The 24,072-nt window shown below is 45.9% G+C and overlaps 1 protein-coding gene across 3 annotated transcripts in view; it reads left to right on the forward strand.

Moving 5' to 3' along the window:
- The window catches only part of AXIN1 (axin 1), an 88,776-nt gene that overhangs the window by 29,896 nt on the left and 34,808 nt on the right, over nucleotides 1–24,072 (forward strand). For all 3 annotated transcript variants that reach the window (XM_066275440.1, XM_066275441.1, XM_066275442.1), the window contains exon 3: nucleotides 22,666–22,806. In XM_066275440.1, the coding sequence (XP_066131537.1) occupies nucleotides 22,666–22,806 (141 nt within the window). The remainder of the gene's footprint in view (nucleotides 1–22,665; nucleotides 22,807–24,072) is intronic.

The raw sequence follows: 24,072 nt of genomic DNA on the forward strand, positions 1-24,072 counted from the left end.
TTATGAAATCTGTCTCTATATGCCTATAATGCTTCTTGCTTTAAAATCTACTTTGATATTGGTATAGCTTTCCCAACTTTCATGTATTAATTTTTGCATGATTTATGTTTTTTTCAATCTTTATTTTCAACTTCTCTTTATTTTTATTTATTTTTTCTATATTTTTATATTTAATCTGTTTCTCTTATAGCTGGATATGGTTTGTTTTTTAAAATCCAGATTATCTATCTTTCTTCTCTGTTCCAGTAATTACTATTCCTTTTATGTACATACAGAAACATTTAATAGTTCCTGTGTAGTTGGCTTTCTTGTAAGGTAGTCATGTTAAGTATATTTGGATCAAGTGAAACTCCTTTAAAAAGAAAATCCTTTTGAAACATTGAGACAGACAGGGAGGTAGAAAGAGGGTGAGAAGCATCAACTTGTATTTATTTTCACTTTAGCGGTGCATTGATTGATTCCAAGAGAGGGAAGAGAGGAACATCAGCTCATAGTTGCTTTCACTGTAGTTGAACATTGCTTGCTTCTCATATGTGCTGTGACCAGGGCTGAGCCAGTATCCCCTTGCTTAAGCAAGTGACCTTGGTCTGAGCTTTGGGATCTGGCGGACAATCCAAGCCGGTGTCTCTATGCTGAAGTGCCCACATCAAAATCAGTGATGTTGAGGTTTGGAACCAGTGACCTCATCATTCCAGGTCGATGCTTTATCCACTGCACCACCACCAGTCAGTCCAGATTATTTACCTTTTTATTTTTATTTATTGATTTTTAAAGAGGAAGGGGTGGGGGAGAGAGAGAGTCAGGAACTTTGCTCTGTCCCTGTATGTGCCCTGACTGGGAATTGAACTAGCAGTCTCTGTGCTTTAGGACGAAGCTCCAGCCAACCAAGCTATCTGGCCAGGGGTGAACATATTGTAGTATTTTTCTTTTTCTTTTTCTTTCTTTTTTTACAGAGATAGAGAGTCAGAGAGAGGGATAGATAGGGACAGACAGACAGGAACGGAGAGAGATAAGCATCAATCATTAGTTTTTCATTGCAACACCTTAGTTGTTCATTGATTGCTTTCTCATATGTGCCTTGACTGTGGGGCTACAGCAGACCGAGTGACCCCCTGCTTGAGCCAGTGACCCTGGGTCCAACCCGGTGAGCTTTTGCTCAAACCAGATGAGCCTGCGCTCAAGCTGGTTACCTCAGAGTCCCGAACCTGGGTCTTCGGCATCCCAGTGCTACACTCTATCTACTGCGCCACCGCCTGGTCAGGCTGTAGTATTTTTAATATTTAATATATTTTAATTTTATTTATTCATTTTTTTAGAGAGGAGAGAGGAGAGAGAGACAGAGAGAGAGAAGGGGGGAGGAGCTGGAAGCATCAACTCCCATATGTGCCTTGATCAGGCAAGCCCGGGGTTTCAAACCGGCGACCTCATCATTTCCAGGTCGACGCTTTATCCACTGCGCCACCACAGGTCAGGCAATATTTAATATATTTTAAAGTAGAAAATTTCTTGAGAAATTTATTTTTCTTAAAAAATTAAATCAGTCTCAGAATATAGTATACATTGAGTATAAATTCTAGATCTATTGTGTATATATTCATTTTTCAATTATCAAGATGACTTTACTAATTACTCTAAACATTTTTAGTTTTTTTGTTTTTAATTGCATTGCTTTTATGCATCCAAGTATTCTTGCCCCCTGTTCCCTGAATGGATTACTGACCATGTTCACTGGGGAAGAGGGTAAGCAGAACTAACTGACCTGAATGAGGACCTGACTCAGGGCTTTGGTGGATATAATGTCACCTAGCAAACACATGACAGGTAGCTGCAGCTCCAGGTGTGTCCTATGTGTATCAGGACATGTATACATGCTGCAACATAGATGCTCAGCGTGCAGCTCTCTTCAGCAGGCTAAGTATTCAGATGTGTTGATCCCATGTCACTGACTATTGCTAGGGGGACAGAAAACAAAGGCCCATAGGTGCACCTGTGCTGGAGCCTCCCCTCCCCTCCCCAAGGCCACCTCTGCAGTTTGCATTGTAAAAAAGAGCAGCATTGAGCAGGACCTGGTGAGTCCTGGGGTGAGGTCCAGCAGAGGCACACCCTGGTGAAGATCCCAAGGATGGAGTGAATAGGGCTGAAGGAATGTCAGACTTGTACCTTGGTTCTTTGAAATTCCATGTACTTGGGGATGTAAGTTTTGTGGTGCTACAATAGAGCTGTGTTGGAGATGCTGTAAAGATAAAACATTTCCATGGTGAACAAAAAGATTGGCATATAAAAGCCACCTAGGTCACTTATTTTTCCCTGTTCCATAATTACAGTGCCTTCTATATACATATAGAAACATTTGACAGTTCCTGTGTAGTTGGCTTTCTTGTAAGGTAGACATGTTAAGTTCACTTGGATAAAGTGAAACTCCTTTAAAAAGAAAATCCTTTTAAAACAATGAAAAAAAAGCTCATAAACAGAAAAATCAAATCACCTTTTATAGAAACAAAAAGATTTTGTTTCTTCCTCAGGTTTTCACACTCTGCACAGAGACTCAGAGTCAAGGAAACCAGAATTAAGCTTCCTGTAGGGGTCAGGGTTGCCACACAAACTGTAGCTAGAGAGAAGGTCTTGAGAATTACCTGATTACTTTATAAAGTAAAGAGGGTGACTTGAGGATTGGAAAAAGTGATTTCTGAATTACTTCAAGGAAACAAATCATCCTGTTTTATGAACAGAATTTTGACCTTTATTAAATTAATAATTGTATGTTTAATATTTTTTAATGAGTCATGTTTTTCAAAAATTACTACAGGGGTCTTCAGGTTACAACACAGTTCTGTTCCTATGACAGTGACATAACCCAAATTTTTGTGTAAGTTGAAACACACCCTTGCCTAAGTCACTTACCTATCCTAACACAGTTGTAAAATCATAATCTAGAACATAAAAACACAACTAAGCCACAGAAAAAGGAAAAGAATATAAATATACTGTACTGTAGTAACAGAAAAAAGGACAAAAATGAGTGTAAAAAGAATTTCTTACCTTTATTCCTGTGGTTGGCTCGCACACTGGAAGGGGCATTGCAAGGTGGGAGAGAGAGTAACCTGTTGGGAGGAAGAAGCTGGAGAGGCAGGAGAACCTGCTCATGGTGCCAGAGATGCTGGGTGAGGTGAATCAGGATTGCCTAAGGAACATAGAGGAGGAGGCACTGGAGATGTTTTTATCTTGAGAAGCAGCTGAGGTAGTGGGTACAGGATCTGTTGCAGGTCTCTCTGCCTTCTTAAAGAATCTGTCATTGATGGAATCCTCAGCCTGAAATTTTACCAACCCATCCTCTACCATAGAAAAACCTTCTGCCAAACCCTTGGTAGTAAATCTCTTGGATTCTGGGGTTTCTATCTCTTCCTCTTCAATCAGCTGCTTCTCCAGCTGAGTGAGGTCCTCAGCAGAGGACCACATAGTCCATGAGTATGATGCTAATGGCGTAAGCTGAAACACATCTCAATTTTTTTTTTTTTTTTTTTTACAGAGGCAGAGATAGACAGGGACAGACAGACAGGAACAGAGAGAGATAGACAGGGACAGACAGGAACAGAGAGAGATTAGAAACATCAATCATTAGTTTCTCACTAAGTCGCGTTGCGACTTCTTAGTTGTTCATTGATTGCTTTCTCATATGTGCCTTGACCATGGGCCTTCAGCAGACCAAGTAACCCCTTGCTGGAGCCAGCGACCTTGGGTCCAAGCCGGTGAGCTTTTTGCTCAAACCAGATGAGCCTGCGCTCAAGCTGGCGACCTTGGGGTCTCGAACCTGGATCCTTCCGCATCCCAGTCCGACGCTCTATCTACTGCGCCACCGCCTGGTCAGGCCACATCTCAATTTTTAAAAGTTTTTATGGGAGTGAGCGCTGTAAACTAGAAATGTCTTATGTCGAGACTGTTGTAACCCAAGGACTCCCTTATTTTGGTCTTACAGCTTCCACACTGAGAACTGATCTCCTTACCAGGGTTTCGTGGAATGTTGGAATTAGTATAAGCCTCTTACATTTTGTTTTGGGTTATTGACTGGTTGCAGCCTGTATTAAAGAGATTGTTAGTCTGACATGTGATCTGCCATTTTGAAATCAGCAAGGACCCAGGTCTAGAATCTTCCTTGGTTCTCTAGCTCATGTCTGAAAGACCTTAGAGGGGTAAGTGCACATAGCATCCTAGTAAATTATTCTAAATTACCTGAAATGTGTTGAGAATTGCCACTTCTAAAAGTTTACTGCAACTGCGACTATTTGAGTTTGTGAAGTGTGATTGGCACTGGTAAATTTCTTGGAGCTTTTTTTTTTTTTTTTTTGCATTTTTCTGAAACTGGAAACACGGAGAGACAGTCAGACAGACTCCCGCATGACCGGGATCCACCCGGCACGCCCACCATGGGGCTATGCTCTGCCCACCAGGGGGCGATGCTCTGCCCATCCTGGGTGTCGCCATGTTGCGACCAGAGCCACTCTAGCGCCTGAGGCAGAGGCCACAGAGCCATCCCCAGCGCCCGGGCCATTTTTGCTCCAATGGAGCCTTGGCTGCAGGAGGGGAAGAGAGAGACAGAGAGGAAGGTGCGGCGGAGGGGTGGAGAAGCAAATGGGCGCTTCTCCTGTGTGCCCTGGCCGGGAATCGAACCCGGGTCCTCCGCACGCTAGGCCGACGCTCTACCGCTGAGCCAACCAGCCAGGGCCCTCTTGGAGTTATTATTTGATGTGTGAAGTCTGGAATGAGGTGCTGGGATCTCCAGAGAAGAGCAGTGCTGGGTAGAGGCTGGGCCCCCCCCCCCCAATCATCATTTCAATGAAAACAATTCATTAAAAATCATGATGGGCCCTGACCAGATAACTCAGTTGGTTAGAACATTGTCCCAGTATGCCCAGGTTGCAAGTTCAATCCCTGATCATTGCACATACAAGAATCAACCAATGAATACATAAATAAGTAGAACAAATTGAGGTCTCTCTCACTCTCTCTCCCTCTCCCTCCCCTACCTTTCCTTTCCTGCCTCTCTAAAATCAATAAATAAAATAAATAAAAATTATAACAGCATATATTGTTTTCTTTTTTTTTAAGTGAGAGGAGGGGAGATAGACTCCCGCATGAGCCCCGTCTGGGATCTACCCGACAACCCCTGTCTAGATGCTCAGATCTGCTGAGCTATCCTCTGCCAGTTGAGCCAGTGGCTGTGAGAGGGGAGGACAGAGAGAAGGGGGAGAGGTAGGGAAAGAGAAACAGATGGTCGCTTCTCATGTGTGCCCTGACTGGGGATTGAACCCAGGACACCTGTATGCCGGTTCAGTGCTCTATCCATTGAGCCAACAGACAGGAAGGGAGAGAGATGAAAAACATTAACTTGTAGTTGTGGCACTTGAGTTGTTCACTGATTGCTTTCTCATATGTGCCTTAACCAGGGTTAGGGGAAGGGGCTCCAGCTGAGCCAGTGACCCATTTGTTGTTCAAGCCAGCGACCATGGGATCATGTCTGTGATCCACGCTCAAGCCAGCAATCCTGTGCTCAAGCTGAATGAGCCTGTGCTCAACCCGGCGACCTCAGAGTTTGGAACCTGGGTCCTCAGTGTCCCAGGTCAACACTATCCATTGTACCACCTCCTGTTCAGGAAAGGTAAAGCTGATTTAAATTTTTTTTTTTAATTTTTTTTTTTTTTTTACAGAGTCAGAGAGAGAGTCAGAGAGAGGGACAGCTAGGGACAGACAGACAGGAACGGAGAGAGATAAGAAGCATCAATCATCAGTTTTTCGTCGCGTCACCTTAGTTGTTCATTGATTGCTTTCTCATATGTGCCTTGACCGCGGGCCTTCAGCAGACCAAGTAACCCCCTGCTTGAGCCAGGGACCTTGGGCTCAAGCTGGTGAGCCTCGCTCAAACCAGATGAGCCCATGCTCAAGCTGGCGACCCCAGGGTCTCGAACCTGGGTCCTCGGCATCCCAGTCCAACGCTCTATCCACTGCGCCGCCGCCTGGTCAGGCGGTAAAGCTGATTTAAATGTGCAATGTTCACTAAGCAGAGAGGAACAGGGTCTTATTATTAACTCACCGTGTTTGAATTCTCACTAGTAAGTTTCATAAATGACTTCTCTGTGGTGCTTTATAATTTTCAAAGTGGTCTTTTTAAAATTTTTTTATTTTTTTATAGAGACAGAGAGTCAAAGAGAGGGATAGATAAGAACAGAGAGAGATGAGAAGCATGAATCATCAGTTTTTCATTGCAACACCTTAGTTCATTGATAGCTTTCTCATATGTGCCTTGACCGTGGGCCTTCAGCAGACCGAGTAACCCCTTGCTGGAGCCAGCAACCTTGGGTCCAAGCTGGTGATCTTTGCTCAAACCAGATGAGCCCACGCTCAAGCTGGCGACCTTGGGGTCTTAACCTGGTCCTCCGCATCCCAGTCCGACTCTCTATTCACTGCGCCACCACCTGGTCAGGCCAAAGTGGTCTTCATATGTATTGTTCCATACATTTCAATAACTGCTCTGCAGAGATAATATACAGAGATACATTATTGTCAAAGTTATACAGGCATACCTTGGAGATATTGTGGGTTTGGTTCCAGACCATTGCAATAAAAAATTGTTACAATGTGAGTCATGATTTTTTTGGTTTTCCAGTGCATATAAAAATTATGTTTATACTGTAGTCTTTTAAGTGTGCAATAGCTTTATGTCTAAAAATTGTACATATCTTAGTTAAAAAAATACTTTGTTTCTAACAAAAAAATGAAACATTACTGAGCCTTCAATGAGTCATAATGTTTTTGCTGGTGTAGGGTGTTACTTTCAATTTGTAAAAAATACAGTATCTGTGAAGCATAATAAAACAAGCTATGCTTGTATAAGAAATACATTTGGTGCAGTAAAATTAGAAAATACAGATAGGCAAAAACACGACCTGATATTCCACCGCTCAGATTTAGCACGGTTTTATCTATATTCTTCTAGAATATTCTTAGCATATACAGTGTGTCCATAAAGTCATAGTGCACTTTTGACCGGTCACAGAAAAGCAACAAAAGACGATAGAAATGTGAAATCTGCACCAAATAAAAAGAAAACCCTCCCAGTTTCTGTAGGATGATGTGGCAGCACGTGCGCAGATGATGACGTTAACACCGTGTATACAGCGGAGCAGCCCACGGTCATGCCAGTCAAGATGTGGACGGTACAGAGGAAAGTTCAGTGTGTTCTGTGGCTCGCTAAATTCGAATCTGTGACCAAAGTGCAACGTGAATGTCGGCGTGTTTATAACGAAGCGCCACCACATAGGAATAACATTACTCGGTGGGATAAGCAGTTGAAGGAAACCGGCAGTTTGGTGGAGAAACCCCGTTCTGGTAGGCCATCAGTCAGTGACGAGTCTGTAGAGGCTATACGGGATAGCTACCTAAGGAGCCCTAAAAAATCTGTGCGTGAGCTCACATCAAACTACCCTGAACAGGTATGAAACTGGGAGAGTTTTCGTTTTATTTGGTGCAGATTTCACATTTCTATCATCTTTTGTTGCTTTCCTGTGACTGGTCAAAAGTGCACCATGACTTTACGGACACATTGTATGTGATCTGTTCCCGCCCCCCCCCCCCCCCAAGGAAGAAAGGGTCCTCATCCACAATATGTATCTTCAGCAGTGATTTTAAAGTGTTACCAGTTCAAGTGTATACCTGCCTGTGAGAATTATGGCAAAGAAAAAGTGATACCAAATGGGACCCACCCCATGCCTTCTCTTCTGTGACGGTCATACCAGTTGCAGCGAGCCTTTTTCAGTCATGAGTTTGGGCTCCCCTGAGTCAGATGTTCTGATGAGAGCCTTAATCTGGGTTGTTAAGCATTTGTCTTTTTTTTTGAGAGATAGGAAGAGAGAGAGAGAAAGTGAAAGAAGGGGGAGGGGAGGAGCAGAAAGCACCAACTCCCATATATGCCTTGACCAGGCAAGCCCAGGGTTTCGAACTGGCGACTTCAGCTTTCCAGGTCAACACTTTATCCACTGTGCCACCACAGGCCAGGCAGCATTTGTCTTGACTCTCACAGAAAGTGAGTTTGAATTGTAGGGTTATTAAGTGCAGTCTGCCATCTTACCACCCAGATCTTCTCCCGCTCAACGTGAGGGTACTGTGCCGTGACTAGAGTGCATAGTTGTCAGTCTGTGTTGAAGGCTTTCTGTATCATATGCCAGCAAGTGCTTCGTGTGTGCTATTCCTGAATACTCTTGGGAGTCTTATGAAGAAGTGACCATTGTCGTCATTCTTTGCATGGAAGAAATGGTGACTTGCCCAAGGTCAGTAGCCAGCACATGATGGCCCGGAGAGCTGCTCTAGAGCTAGGGTTCTCTACTGTCCATCTCTGGGGGGCTAGACGTGAATGGCCACCTAGCAGCCACCCAGCCTAGTCCATGCTGTGCCTATTCCACTGAACACACATCCTCTGGTCTTACTGTTTGATTTTGACCATAATGGGCCTTTGATGTGTTGTGCAATTCAGGGCTCATTCACAGTGGTGAGCAGGGTGCTCCAGCTGTGTAATAAAAATTTTAAAAAGCCTTTAGGAGTATAAAACTACAAGGTGACCTCATGATGCAGGTGACATGATGGCTGAGCAGGAAGCTTGTACCTGGTACAACCAGGTGTCTCATTTTCTCAGCCTTTCATCTCTTCCCACCCTAGTTACCTCTGAGCTTTATCAAAGAGGCAGTAAAGTGCCCTGTGGTCCCTGTATGAGTGGGAGCTGGCTGTTCAGTTACTGACATTACCTGTACCTGCCCCCAGTGGTGCTACCATCAAGTGTCTGTCATCTAAGTAGAGGTTACAATGAATATATAAGTGGGAGTGTATGAGGGGGTTCATGGAGGGATTGTTTATTAACCTTGGCTGATTACATAAAAGCCAAATTTCTCATTTTGCATGGAGGATGTAAAATAGAGATTTTTATAGGTGATTTTTTATAGCCAGATTTTTTTTTTCTTCTGATGTTGGAAACAGGGAGGCAGTCAGACAGACTCCCGCATGTGCCCGACTGGGATCCACCTGGCATGCTGACCAGGGGGCGATGCTCTGCCCATCTGGGACATTGCTCCGTTGCAACCAGAGCCATTCTAGCACCTGAGGCAGAGGCCACGGAGCCATCCTCAGCACCCGGGCCAACTTTGCTCCAATGGAGCCTTGGCTGTGGGAGGGGAAGAGGGAGACAGGGAGGAAGGAGAGGGGGATGAGTGGAGAAGCAGATGGGCGCTTCTCCTGTGTGCCCTGGCCAGGAATCAAACCCGGGACTCCTGCACGCCAGGCCGACGCTCTACCACTGAGCCAACTGGCCAGGGCCAGATTTTTGTAGTATATACTTTTTGACCTTTGGTGCAAAAGTAAGTTATTTGTTTCATAAGTGATAGTATGTGTGTGTGAATGTGGGCAACATACACCTGAATCTTCAGTGCTGCTAAAAACGAAATAAACAAAAAAAGTTCATCTCTTCTGTGGGTTGGTACCCTGTATTTCATACAAAGGTTAACTTGAAATGAAATATTAGTCCTAACCATTCTGACACCTTTGTCTTGGTCATTTCTTTGTGGTTTTTAAGACTGTACTATGAAAAGACAGACCTCTAAGAATGAGTTGCTTCTTTTCCTGTGAGGAATGCTGATTCAAAGGCTGGTGGTGTCTCTTTGAGCATTACCTTTCGCTGTATCGCAGCTCCTTGAAGGCCATAGAAAAGAGTTCTGGTCTGAGAGCCCTGCATCTGGATCTGGTTGTAGGTCTCCACACCCTCCGATGAAAGACTGACAGAGTGGGGTGGGTGCTGGTCCTGCCATTGTGAAGTGCTATCATTGTGGGAGGTATGTACTCTTTAACTCTAGAGACAAGCCAGGTGGCTGTTGCCAGGTGGACAGAGAAACAAACCTCCATACCATAGAACACCACCTGGCACAGAAGGGATGACTACCGATATGGAAAATTACCTTCATGGATTTCAGAATCTATGTGCCAAGTAAAAGAAGCCTGACAAAAGGAACTAGGTATTCTCTATGTGGTGCTATTTATACAGAATTCTAAAAAATTCAAACTAACTTCTAGTGGCCATTGAGGGGGTAGAGGGGAACTGGACAGAAGAATTACAAAGGTGCACAAGGAAATTTTGTGGGGTGATGAATGCATTCATTATCTTTTTGTCTTGGTGATAGTTTCATGGGTGTAGACATACTTCGGAACTCATCACCTTGTACACTTACATTATGCACAGTTTATTGAATGTCATACTTCAGTAAAGCTGTTTACAAAAGCAGTGTATGTGCCTTCATCTAGGGAATCTAGGCTTTTAGGACTGGAGAGTACAGCAGTATCCACTGTCCTAAAGGCTTGGCCAGAGCCCAGCTGTTTGCTTCTGTAGGGTGGTGACAGGTATCAGCTTCTGTGTGCACAGGCTGTCAATCAGGTCTCACTGAGGACCAGGCTCTGGGGAGGGGTGTTGTCATTGGAAGTTGCATCCAGTAGGAGATGGTTGGTAACATGTACTGCTATTCTGTCTGCACATCTGCTGGCTGCCGGCTCTGTGGGTGTAGATTGATGACAATTCCACAGGGTCTGAAGCTCAGCTGGGATGCCCCTTCCCCTCAGTGGATATTGTTGACAAGTCAGTCTGGAAGCTGCTCATCATGATGCGGCCATATGGTCCCTGCACTGCACCAGATGGCCATCTGTTAAGTGCTACCTTGTGCCTGAATCTCCTTCCAACGAGTGCATGCTTCCTGAGCTCCTTGCCACCCTCTTTCCCAGAAAGATCAACAGGAATGTACACGTGATATCTCCAGAGTCTGTAGTGAGGTGGTTGCACACTTGTGCTGATCATGATACCATCAAGAACCACACTCTGACAGTTGGCCATGGAGGCTTCCGGTTAGTGCAGAGCATCCTGACTGTGTCAGACTTGGCCCCTGTGGGTTTGCTCTGTACTCGGGTTCTTTGCTGTGTGCCAGTGTTCAATCCTCTTGCGTAGTTTATGCCTGTTCCCCTTGTCCCTGGGGTGATGAAGATCTGTGTCCTCTCTTCTGGGGTACAAGACAACATGCACCAGAATGCAAGCCACACTCCTTGGTTTACTTGTTGTTCTAGGTTTCTCTCTGCCTGGTGACTGTCCCCGCCCTTGCGGTGCCAAAGCCCCTTCCCTGGACATGGAGGTATATAGAAGGGGGTGCTATGATGGGAACATGGCTGAGACCAGTCCCTTAGGTGTGGGCTCTAGGCACAGACAGAAGCTGGTCTGAGAGAATGAGACCAGTGTTTAGGAAGGGGCAGGTCTTGGGCTTGTCAGGTCTCCAGACCCACCCACCTACCTTCTGTGGCAAACCTCTGTCTGCCACTATTGCTGGGAGGGGAGGTTTTCACATCTTTTTGACAGCAGGGTCCTGATTGGAGAACCCATCCTTGCTACTGCTTTCTGGATGTCAGAAAGCTGAAGGATTTCATAAGAGCAAGCAGTTCTACATACAGATTTTCATCTTCTGGCCTGGCAGGAGTCTCTGGGCCCAAGATAGTTGGAGATGCATGATGAGGACTCCTGAGCAGCAGACAGGTCATAAGGAGGTTGTGCAGGGCTGGCCAGTACGTGAGGTGCACCTAACTGGCTGGTAGTCAGGTGTGGAGCTGCAGAGGGGTAAGACTCAGTGAGAGCATAGCAAAGACAAGCTGCAAACCAGGCCATCTGTTGGGATTCCAGCCTGAAAGTGGGGCACCTCCTCCCAGGCAGTCCTCTATTGGCCCTCAAGCCCAAGAGCCAGCCATGTTTTCCTGCTTGCCTCTCTGGGTTCTGAACCTTTTCTCTGACCAGGGTTGCCCTTCCTTCCTGCTTGGTTAGCATTCCAAAGGCTTCAATCAGATTAAAAATAAATAGCTCCAGTGTTTCTAGCTACTCTCAGCAGGAGGTTTGACCTGAATTGCCTGGGAGGATCTCATTCCATCCTTAGAAGAGGTAAGAACAGCAGCCCTCCAAGGGCCTGCAGCTGAGCCTGAATGACATTGAATTGAGTTGCTGGGGATTCTTAGTGCCCCAGGCCCAGCCAGGGCCAAGTGCACATGCCCTGACGAAGAAAGCGTCATCCTAGGCTGCCAATTCAGAAAGATTTCACACACAGTGTCTGGCCCTCTCTCCAGTATAACTAGGTACAGAATAAAAAAAGAGCCAGATGCTCAAGGGTTCAAGTGAAAAAATGAGAGAGAAAGCTAAGGGGATGTAGATAATGCAGTTAGCAGACATACCCTTGATGAAAATATGTCAGGGCCAGGGCAGGGAGCAGTACCGGGAGCTGGGACCTGTGCCAGAGAGGAAGAGTGTTCACAAACCAGCGGGACCATGATTGGATATGAGTAGAAATTAAAAGAATAGATTATAATTCTTACTGGATAAATAAAAATCCAGCCCTAGCTGGATAGCTTGGTTGGTTAGAGCAGTGGTCCCCAACCCCCAGGCCGCGACCGGTACCTGTCCGTGGGCCACTTGGTACTGGTCCACAGAGAAAGAATAAATAACTTACATTATTTCCGTTTTATTTATATTTAAGTCTGAACGATGTTTTATTTTTTATTTATTTTTTTTGTATTTTTCTGAAGCTGGAAACAGAGATAGACAGTCAGACAGACTCCCGCATGCGCCCGACCGGGATCTACCCGGCACGCCCACCAGGGGGCTACACTCTGCCCACGGCGGGGGGGGGGGGGGTGCTCTGCCCCTCCGGGGCGTCGCTCTGTCCTGGGGCAGAGGCCAAGGAGCCATCCCCAGCGCCCGGGCCATCTTTGCTCCAATGGAGCCTCGGCTGTGGGAGGGGAAGAGAGAGACAGAGAGGAAGGAGAGGGGCAGGGGTGGAGAAACAGATAGGCGCCTCTCCTGTGTGCCCTGGCCTGGAATCGAACCCGGGACTTCTGCACGCCAGGCCAACGTTCTACCACTGAGCCAACCGGCCAGGGCCGATGTTTTATTTTTAAAAAATGACCAGATTCCCTCTGTTACATCCGTCTAAGACTTACTCTTGACACTTGTCTCATAAGTTCGACAATTATATTTAAAAATACCACAGTTTTTATGCTGGTCGCATACTTTTATTTTGTGCATTTATCCATCCCACCCTAAAGGCCGGTCCGTGAAAATATCTTCTGACATTAAATCGGTCCATGGCCCAAAAAAGGTTGGGGACCACTGGGTTAGAGCGTCATCCTAAAGTGTAGAGGTTGCTGGTTCAATTCCCTGGCAGGGCCCATACAAGAACAAATTGATGTTCTTGTCTCTCTCTCCCTCTCTCTTTCTTGCTTTCTCCCCCCCTTTTATCCCCTTCTCTCAATAAAATAAATAAAATTTTAAATTAAAATCTAAGAGTCCATAATGATGCAAATAAATGTTGAGGGAAAATCTTTCTTATAGTAGAAGGCCAATTAATAAATACAACTCAAAGGATGACATTAGAACCTCATTGGTGTTAATAGATTATCTACATAATCTCAAAGTATCTCCTTATGAATTGCCTATTGATTATAAAGGAAAAATAATAAATTAAGAGTGGAAAAACTTGGCAGGCACTTGATTTGCTGCCAACAGGGGATCAACCAACATGATGCTTTTTTTGATATGATACAGTATCGTTTTTTTCATGTTCCTGCCAAAAATACCTGGGCCTGACCTGTGGTGGCGCAGTGGATAAAGTGTCAGCCCGGAACACTGAGGTTGCCAATTCAAAACCCTGGGCTTGCCTGGTCAAGGCACATGTGGGAGTTGATGCTTCCTGCTCCTCCCCCCTTCTCTCTTTTTCTGTCTTTCTCTCCTCTCTAAAATGAATAATAAAAATAAAAAATAACTGATGTGACTCACAGGAAGGAAACAATGAGACGTTCTACAAAATAACTGGCCTGGACTCTTGAGAATGTCATGGTCAGGATGGGTGAAGACTGAGGACCTGTCCAGGTTAAAGAATCATGATAGTCAAGGTACAGTTATGGCCTGAATCTTGGAAAATAAAAATAGCTCAGAAGCATCATTGGGACAGTGGAAGAAATCTGAGTTTGGCCTTTGGATTAATAACTGGTATTCTATGGGTTGAACTGCCTGCTGCCCTTGGCCTATGGTGAAAGCAAAGCCATTGTAAGTTATAGGTAAGGGGGTGATACCTCGCTTCAGTCTTAGCACTGAGTGTAGGAGGAAGAGCTGTCAGCCAGTCTGAAAACCTGCCTCCAGCAGCCACAGCAGGCAAGGCTGGTACTTTATCACCTTCTAAGGAGTGAAAGGTGGAGAAGCTGACAAGTGCCTGGGTGTACACATCCATTTGAGACCCTGCTTTCAATTCTTTTGGATACATACCGAGAAGTGAAATTATTGGGTTATATGGTTGTTTTAACTGCCATACTCTGTTCCATAGTGGCTGTACCATTTTACTTTACTGCCAGCAGTGCACAAGCCTCCATAAAAATTGAAAATAACTACCAGTCTAGAATTCCAACCCGTGTAAAGGTCCTTCAAGAATGAAGGGAACAGCTTTGGCCAGTTGGCTTAGAGCAGGGGTTGGGAACCTATGGCTCACGAGCCAGATGTGGCTCTTTGATGGCTGCATCTAGCTCGCAGACAAATCTTTAATAAAAAAAGTAACGTTAAAAATATAAAACATTCTCATGTATTACAATCCATTCATTTCCTACCGCTCAGGTTCGTGGTTGCGGGTGGCTGGAGCCAATCACAGCTGTCCTCCGGGACCACACCAAATTTTTATTGGATAATGCATAATGTACACGGGTCGTTGTTTGGCTCTCACGGAATTACAATCATGTGGCGTTCATGGCTCTCTTAGCCAAAAAGGTTCCCGACCCCCTAGCTTAAAGGATAGAGCATCGGCCTGGTGTATGGACATCTGGGTTCAGTTCCCAGTCAGGTCATACAAGAGAAGTGACCAACCGCTTCTCTCCTCCCCGCCTCCCTCTCCTCTTTCCCTTCTCTCCCTCTTCCCCTTCCTCAGCCAGTGGCTTGAATGGTTCAAGCCATAGGCTCCAGTGCTGAGGATGACTTGGTTGGTCCAAGTGTCAGCCTCAGGTGCTAAAAATAGCTTCAATTCGGACATTGGCCCCAGATGGGTTGCTGGGTGGATCCCGGTCAGGGCACATGCAGGAGTCTGTCTCACTATCTCCCTTCCTCTCACTTAAAAAAAAAAGAGCCCTGGCCGGTTGGCTCAGCGGTAGAGCGTCGGCCTAGCATGCGGAGGACCCGGGTTCGATTCCCGGCCAGGGCACACAGGAGAAGCGCCCATTTGCTTCTCCACCCCTCCGCCGCGCTTTCCTCTCTCTCTCTTCCCCTCCCGCAGCCAAGGCTCCATTGGAGCAGAGATGGCCCGGGCGCTGGGGATGGCTCTGTGGCCTCTGCCTCAGGCGCTAGAGTGGCTCTGGTCGCAATATGGCGACGCCCAGGATGGGCAGAGCGTCGCCCCTGGTGGGCGTGCCGGGTGGATCCCAGTCGGGCGCATGCGGGAGTCTGTCTGACTGTCTCTCCCCGTTTCCAGCTTCAGAAAAATGAAAAAATAAAAAAAAAAAAAAAAAGAGAAAAGAAGGAAGGTGACACCCTGGTCATATAGCTTTGTTGGTTAGAGTATCATCCGGAAGTGCAGAGCAGAGGTTGCTGATTTGATCCCTGGTCAGGGCACATACAGGAACAGATTGATGTTTCTTTCTCTCTCCCTCCCTACCTTTCTCACTAAGATAAATAAAGAAAAAGAATTTTTTTATTCATTTTAGAGAGGGGAGAATGAGAGAAGGGGGAAGGAGCAGGAAGCACTAACTCCCATATGTGCCTTGACAGGCAAGCCTGGGGTTTCAAACTGGTGACCTCAGCATTCCAGGTTCACGCTTTATCCACTGCACCACCACAGGTCAAGCAAAAAAAAAAATTTTTTTTTAATTAATTCATTATGTTAAGTGAGAAGAGGGGAAATAGACTCCTGCATGTGCCCAGACCAGGATCCACTGGTAATCCCTGGCTGGGGCCAATGTTTTACCCATCTGGGGCTACTCACAACAGAGCTATTTTTAGCACTTGAGGAGGAAGCTTGATGGAGCCATCCTCTGTGCCGGAGCTAACTTGTTCAAATCAATTGAGCCATGGCTGCGGTAGGGGGAGAGAGAGAGAGAGAGAAGGGGGAGTAGGGGAGAAGCATATGGTCGCCTTTCCTGTGTGCCCTGACCAGGAATCGAACCCAGGCCTTCCACACACCAGGACAATGCTCTACCGCTGAGCCAACTGGCCAGGGCCAACAAAGAAAAATTAGAAAGAAAAAAGAATGGCCTGACCAGGTGGTGGAACAGTAGATAGAACATCAACCTGGGAGCTGAGGATCCAGGTTTGAAACCTCGAGGTTGCCGGCTTACCAGCTTGAGTTCAGGCTCACTCAACTTGAGCACAGGGTTGCCAGTTTAAGCATAGGATTATAGACATGACCCCATGGTTGCTGGCTTGAGCCCAAGGTGTCTGGCTTGAGCAAGGGGTCACTGGCTTGGCTTGACCTTTCCCCCATCAAGGTATGTATGAGAAGCAATAAATCAAGGGTAGTCAACCTTTTTATACCTACCGCCCACTTTTGTATCTCTGTTAGTAGTAAAATTTTCTAGCCGCCCACTGGTTCCACAGTAATGGTGATTTATAAAGTAGGGAAGTAACTTTACTTTATAAAATTTATAAAGCAGAGTTACAGCAAGTTAAAGCATATAATAATAATTACTTTCCAAGTACTTTATATCAGATTTTTGCTGTTTGGCAGAATAAATCTTTATAAAACAACTTACTGTAGTTAAATCTATCTTTTTATTTATACTTTGGTTGCTCCACTACCACCCACCATGAAAACTGGAATACCCATTAGTGGGCGGTATGGACCATGTTGACTACCACTGCAATAAATGAACAAGTAAAGTGCCATGACTGAAAGTTAATGCCTCTCATCTCTCTCCCTGCCTGTCTCTCTCTCTCTTTAAAAAAAAAAAAAAAAAAAAAAAAAAAGCCTGACCAGGCAGTGGCGCAGTGTATAGAGTGTCGAACTGGGATGCAGAGGACTCAGGTTTGCGACCTTGAGGTCGCCAGCTTGAGCATTGGCTCATCTGGTTTGAGCAAAGCTCACCAGCTTGGACCCAAGGTCGCTGGCTCAAGCAAGGGGTTACTCGGTCTGCTGAAGGCCCGCAGTCAAGGCACATATGATAAAGCAGTCAATGAACAACTAAGGTGTTGCAACGTGCGACGAAACACTGATGATTGATGCTTCTCATCTCTCTCTGTTCCTGTCTGTGTGTCCCTATCTATCCCTCTCTCTCTCTGTCTCTGAAAAAAAAAAAAAAAGGAATGATGAGAGGCCCTGGCCTGGTGGCTCAGTGAATAGAGCTTCTTCCTCCCAGTGTGCTGAGGTCCTGGGTTCAACCTCTGATTAGGGCACATATGAGAAGCAACCACTGAGTGCACAGTTAAATGGAACAACTAAGTGGAACAATGAGTTGATGCTTCTCTCTCTCCTTTTCCCTCTTCCTCTTCCCTGCCCTCTTCATCTCTCTCTCAAATCAATGGGGGAAAAAACCGAATGAAGGGGAAATACAGTTTCAGACCAGCAAACACTGAGAAAATTGTCACCAGCAACCCCTTACTAAAGGAGAAACCTGTGGATGTACTTCAGGCAGAAAGAAAGTGCTCTCGGGTAGAAACTCCTGGATGCAGAGAGGAAAGGGAAAAGATGGGTGTAACTAGTGGTGACTCTCAGTTGGTAAAAAAAATAAATAAATAACTAATCTTGTGAGGTTTAAGACATATGCAGAATTAAAATACAGGATATTGGTAACACATCAGTGTGTGGGAGAGGTGAATGGAGGGAATTCTGGCCTTGTGTTGCCTCGGAAGAGGTAAATGCACTTATTTGGACTTTAATACATAAAGGCTACCTATTGTAACCTTTATGGGAACCACTATGAGAATAGTAAAAGAGTTACTTCATTAGAGGGAGGAGATGGAACATGAAAAATACTCAAAAAGAAGGAAAGACAATTGGACTTTGGGTGATGAGAATGCAGCATAAGCAAATGGCAAAGTAACCTAGAGCTGTTTTCTTTGAACATATGTACCCTGATTTATCAATGTCACCCCATTAAAATTAATCAAAAAAAAAAGGAAAGGAAAGAAAAAACAAAACAAAATAGAACAAATATGACAAACAGCAAGTAAGTTAAGATGGTGGCCCCACTCAGTAAATCACACTAAATGCAGGAGGACTAAGTGAAATAATTAAAAGAAAAAACTGGTGCTCCCTTCTCTCTCTCTCTCTCTCTCTCTCTCTCTCTCTCTAGCTCTTTCTCTCTTTTCCTCTCCAGTAGCCATGGCTCAGTTGAAGCAAGTTGGCCCCAGGTGCTGAGATTGGCTCTATAGCCTCACCTCAGGCACTAAAATAGCTTGGTTGCCAAGCAATGGAGCAACACCCCCATGGGCAGAGCATTGCCCTGTAGGGGCCTTGCCTGGTGGATACAAGTCTGGGCATATGCATGAGTCTGTCTCTCTGCCTCCCCGCCTCTCACTTAAAAGGAAAAAAAGAAATAACTGTCAAACTGGATGTTAACAAAAGACACAAGAGTAAGAGAATATTAAAAGGTTAAATGTAAAAAGATGGAAAACAGAATTGTGACCAGCAGCCAGAGAGCAGCCAACACAGGCAGGACAAGGGCCCAGGGGCATTTTTGTGTAGGTCCCATTAGGTTTTATTCTGAAAACTTTGAAAGCTACAGGAGGAGTTGGACATTTCTCTTAGATGCACCACTTGGGGAGTTGGCCATATTCGCTGTGCGCACATTCACATGGGAATTTGTGTCTGCACACCAACACACATGTGCATATACATGCACATGCCTGTATGCACTCTTCCCTCCCGCCTCTGGTCCTAAAGTCCCCCACATGACATTTCCTCTCGTCACTGGCCAGAATTTTCTTTGTCACATCAGCTGCAGTGAAGGCCCAGCAGCTCTGTTTTCCATGGCAAAAGCTGAGCACTAACCTGTCCCAACAGCCAGCTTCACTGTGACTCTAGAATTTTAAGAAGGTAAATAGGTAATGGTCGCACTTCTTCCTTTCTCATCTTCCCTTTTCCCTTTGGCCTCTGAACTTGGAGTTCATGTGCAGAGTGGGATTTGTTCTGTACTAGAGGCTATAGAAAATGAAAACCTATGTTTTTCCTGCTTAGCACCTTGAAGATGTATTTTTTATATGTGTGAAAGGCACGTCTGAGAGCTTTCAGAGGGGAAGGCAGACAGACTTGAACACGTTCAAGTCTGAGGCCTTGTCCTGCCTGACATCGTTCCTGCCCCAGAGGGGAAGGCGAAGGTGGCCAGGTGTGCGGGTGTGCAGGCTCTTCAGTATGATCTGTTGACTTGATTTCTGTGCTGTGAGTGCCGTGACACTTTTTTCTCTTTAATTTGATTTTTTTCTTTGTTTCTTTGACCAAGTGGGTGTTCATAAAAAGTTACCAAAGTTTAATATTCCTTAAATGTAAAAAGGAAACTGAAAAACAAACAGTTCAGCATTTAGCCTGTAATTTGAATTTCAGTATGGTGGCTGTTAGGTGATTTTTATTTTATTTTTTTTAACACAGAGAGAGTCAGAGAGAGGGATAGATAGGGACACACAGACAGGAACAGAGAGAGATGAGAAGCATCAATCAACAGTTTTTCGTGGCAACACCTTAGTTGTTCATTGATTGCTTTCTCATTTGTGCCTTGACCGCGGGCCTTCAGCAGACCGAGGAACCCCTTGCTCGAGCCAGTGACCTTTGGTCCAAGATGGTGAGCTTTTGCTCAAACCAGATGAGCCCGCGCTCAAGCTGGCGACCTCGGGGTCTCGAACTTGGGTCCTTCCGCATCCCAGTCCGACACTCTATCCACTGTGCCACTGCCTGATCAAGCTGTTAGGTGATTTTTTTTTTTTTTTTGTATTTTTCTGAAGCTGGAAACAGGGAGAGACAGTCAGAAAGACTCCCGCATGCGCCCGACCGGGATCCACCTGGCACGCCCACCAGGGGGCAATGCTCTGCCCACCAGGGGGCGATGCTCTGCCCCTCCGGGGCGTCGCTCTGCTGCGACCAGAGCCACTCTAGCGCCTGGGGCAGAGGCCAAGGAGCCATCCCCAGCGCCCGGGCCATCTTTGCTCCAATGGAGCCTCACTGCGGGAGGGGAAGAGAGAGACAGAGAGGAAGGAGAGGGGGAGGGGTGGAGAGGCAGATGGGCACCTCTCCTGTGTACCCTGGCTGGGAATCGAACCCGGGACCTCTGCACTCCAGGTCGACGCTCTACCACTGAGCCAGCCAGCCAGGGCCTGTTAGGTGATTTTTAAGTGCCAGAAGAATAACAGTGTCATTAAAAAATTGTTTGATACTTAAAGCGAAGAAGATAATGTTGCATACTGGTATTATTTCATCTTCTCCATATCAGATATAGTCTAGGCAAGGAAGTGTAAACAGACAGGACCCAGGGACAGACTTTGCATCTCTGAAGATGTCCTCATTCTTCCTGTAAGTCTTTGGACATGACACGTTCCCTAGCGCCTTTATAGCCCTACCTCTTCTCTCATTGGGTCAGAACTTGTTAGTAGCCTCCAAGGATGCCCTCAGTCTGCATTTGGTGGATCAGAAATACTGTGTGTGGTATTGGGTAGTGATTAACCCCCTGGTGGGGTTCCCCCTCTGTGGTGCCAGAATGATCAGCATCTGCTTCCGGAACTTCCGCGGTAAGTTATATGACCGAGTTACTGTTTACTGCTGTGACCTTTATGGGTGGAATAGGAGGTGTACTGACCGTGGTTGGCATCGTTTTGGTGTTTGTGGCCTCAGGTGCTACTCTTTCTGAGGTTCCTGGGGGAGATGGCCCTCTTCTGGGGACCTGCCTTCCAGCCCCACTGTCTGGCTCAGCCCAGCCCAACCCCTTGCCGGCATGACAGGCATCAAAGATACCAAGGTGCTTGGTTCTGCAGTCTTGGTAAAGCACCTTTTTCTGGGTATATGCGTGACATGAAATGGGACTTCCAGAAGGTTCTGTTCATGAGGCAGTGGGTGTCCCTAGGGGTTCTATCAGCTTAGAAATAACCTGGTGTCTCCTCTTTTTACACTGAGGACACCAGAGTCCAAAGGACAAGAAAACTCGTCCCAGCTTCTGGCAGTCCATGCAGACTGCCATTCACCAGTGTGGCAAGCATGCCAGTGCTGTCAGAAGCAGCTCTGGTCAGAAGTGAGTCTTGGGCTGTGGGGATTGTGCTTGGGGCCCAGTGTGCACATCAGTGAGCATTCACCCCAAAACTGCAGCCTCCTACACAGATACCAGGGGCTGCAGAGAATCTTAGTGCCCTCCTTCCAGCATGCACTGGAGAGACCTGACAGTGCGGCTGTCCAGGTCAGTCTTTGGGAAGAAGAGGTGGTGTCAGAATAGGACACTGAGGACAGCAGGGAGGGGGTCAGTAAAGCTGCCGTGCCAATAAATCAGTGGAACAGCATAAATGCCGAAATAGGTGCATGTGTGAGGGATGGTCACATAGCATGCGGAGAAACATTCAGTATTTTGTGCTAACCACTAGCTCTCCATTTTGTTGCAATACAGTGAGGGAGATGTTACATATACACGCATTTTAGGTAAAGATCTAAATTTTAAAAACTATTGAAGCATTTGAATATATATAGAAGATTATATTTTTAATCTTGGAATGAAGAAGGTTTATCTATGTAAGATAGGAAAAATCTATAAAGGATGAGGTTGCCAAATTTGATTTCATAGAAATAAAACACATGTATGACCAAAATCAACATAAAGTTTTTAAAAAAGTGACATTTGGGGGAAATTTTTTTTGCATATATAACCAGAGGTTAATAGTAAGAAAGACTGACATAAACACTTAAGAAATTCATAAAAAGCACAATAAAAAGTGGATAGAATGTATGAATAGGTAACTTACAGAGGAAGGAATTTAAATGACACCCAAAGCTGCAGCCTGTTAATCAGGTTAATCAGAGAGATGAAAACTAAAATGAAGTGTCATCTTCTGGCGAATCACAAGACAAGTGGAGGTGAATCTCACCTAGGGAGCAACTGCTTCTGGTAGAAGAGACTGGAGGGCAGCATGAAGCCTCTGTTAAATCCATAGGTACCTTCTTCTGCCATCCCCGATGTTCCGTCCTGTGGCAGTTCTCAGACTTGTGTGCGGGAGTCCTGGCTGGCTCCATGTCCGCCTTGAAGGGGCCGTGGCCTGCTGTTGCCAGGGTTGATGCTGCTGCTGCAGTGCACAGGAGGCTGGGTATACTTTGCAGCAGACAAGTCTGCTCTTCCAGAAGAAAGAGCAGAACAGTTGTGTCCTGTTTAAACCCAAATGATAATCAGTGTGTTCACATACTGGGCTGCCTAAATACAGAAGAAGGATCTGGAAGGATGCCTATAGCTTTAACTGATCCCTCTGGGGGGTAGGAGGCAGGATGAAGATGCTAGCCCTTTCTGCTCTTTTTCTTGAATTTTTGCATTTGTAGTTCATGTATCAGGACATCCACATGATTCTGAAAATGTAGATTCATGTAAGAAGACATGGTTGGGCTGCTGCTGACATGCCTTCCTTGTTTGCAGATATGGATCCTGGCGGGAGCCTGTCAACCCCTACTATGTCAACTCTGGCTATGCTCTTGCTCCAGCCACCAGCACCAATGACAGTGAGCAACAGAGCCTCTCCAGTGACGCCGACAGCCTGTCCCTCACTGACAGCAGTGTGTAAGTACCTCCTGCTTGGGAGAGTGGGCAGCCTTTGCCAGTCACAGCTGGGGCTTTGTCTTCATGAAAAGTGCCTCTCCCCCCAACTTGGTGTTAATGCATCTGATGTGCAAACAGACCAGCTACATTTCAGGAAGTGTGAAAAATCCTAACCTAGCCTGACCTGTGGTGGCGCAGTGGATAGAGCGTCAGCCTGGAACAGAGGTTGCCACAGGCTTCAGGGCTTGCGGGCTTGCCCAGTCAAGGCACATAAGAGAAGCAACTACGAGTTGGTACTTCCTGCTCTTCCCCCCTCCCTCTCTCCCTCTCTCTCCCTTTTTTCCCTCCCTCACTCCCCCTCTCTCTAAAATGAATAAATAAAATCGTTTTTCTTTTTTAAGTGAAAGAGAGGCAGACACAGGAACAGACAGGAAGGGAGAGAGATGAGAAGCATCAACTCATGGTTGCAGCACCTTAGTTGTTCATTGATTGCTTCTCATATGTGCCTTGATGGGGGTCTCCAGCCGAGCCAGTGACCTTGCTCAAGCCAGGGACCTTGGGCTTCAGCCAGCAACCTTTGGGCTCAAGCCAACAACCATGGGGTCATGTCCATGAGCCCACACTCAAGCCGGCAGTCCCACGCTCAAGTTGGTAAGCCTGCGCTCAAGCCAGATGAGGCTTGTTCAAGCCAGCGACCTCAGGGTTTTGAACCTGGGTCTTCATCATCCCAGGCCAACACTCTTATTTACTGTGCCACTGCCTGATCAGGCAATAAATAGAAATCTTTTTAAAACTTCTAACATAAACTAATATTGAGGTTTGCATTAGTTGCTTTTCTCAGAGGCTTTGGTTACATAAGGTGACTTTGAAACAAATTCCAGGGCTGCCTGAGCTAGAGCACTTGGTTCTTTAGTTTTTATAATCTGGAGTTTCACTTTAAAGATTAGCACTGGTTAGCAGCCAAGCAGACCGGCTGTCTACCCAAGGCAGATGTGACCCAGGTGCCATCCTTGAAAGGCTGTACTGCTGTGTAGATGCACTTCTTGTCAGTACTGTTCTGCACTTGTCAGTGTTTTTAACTTTAAAAATTGTCATATAGGTGAGCAGTTCCTGTCGTCTCACCGTGGGGAGATAGGAAGACAAGAGCAAGAGAAGAAGTTGGTGCAGCTGGTTCTGTGCTGGCCCAGTGCCCAGATGTTTCAGAAACTACAACCAGGGCTTCATGTGTTTGAGAAGTCTTAGTGACCACATAAGAGCCACACAGAACCTCCGTGTCCCTTAGTGGTA

Source organism: Saccopteryx bilineata, chromosome 4 (genome assembly GCF_036850765.1).
Source record: "Saccopteryx bilineata isolate mSacBil1 chromosome 4, mSacBil1_pri_phased_curated, whole genome shotgun sequence".
Taxonomy (NCBI): domain Eukaryota; kingdom Metazoa; phylum Chordata; class Mammalia; order Chiroptera; family Emballonuridae; genus Saccopteryx; species Saccopteryx bilineata.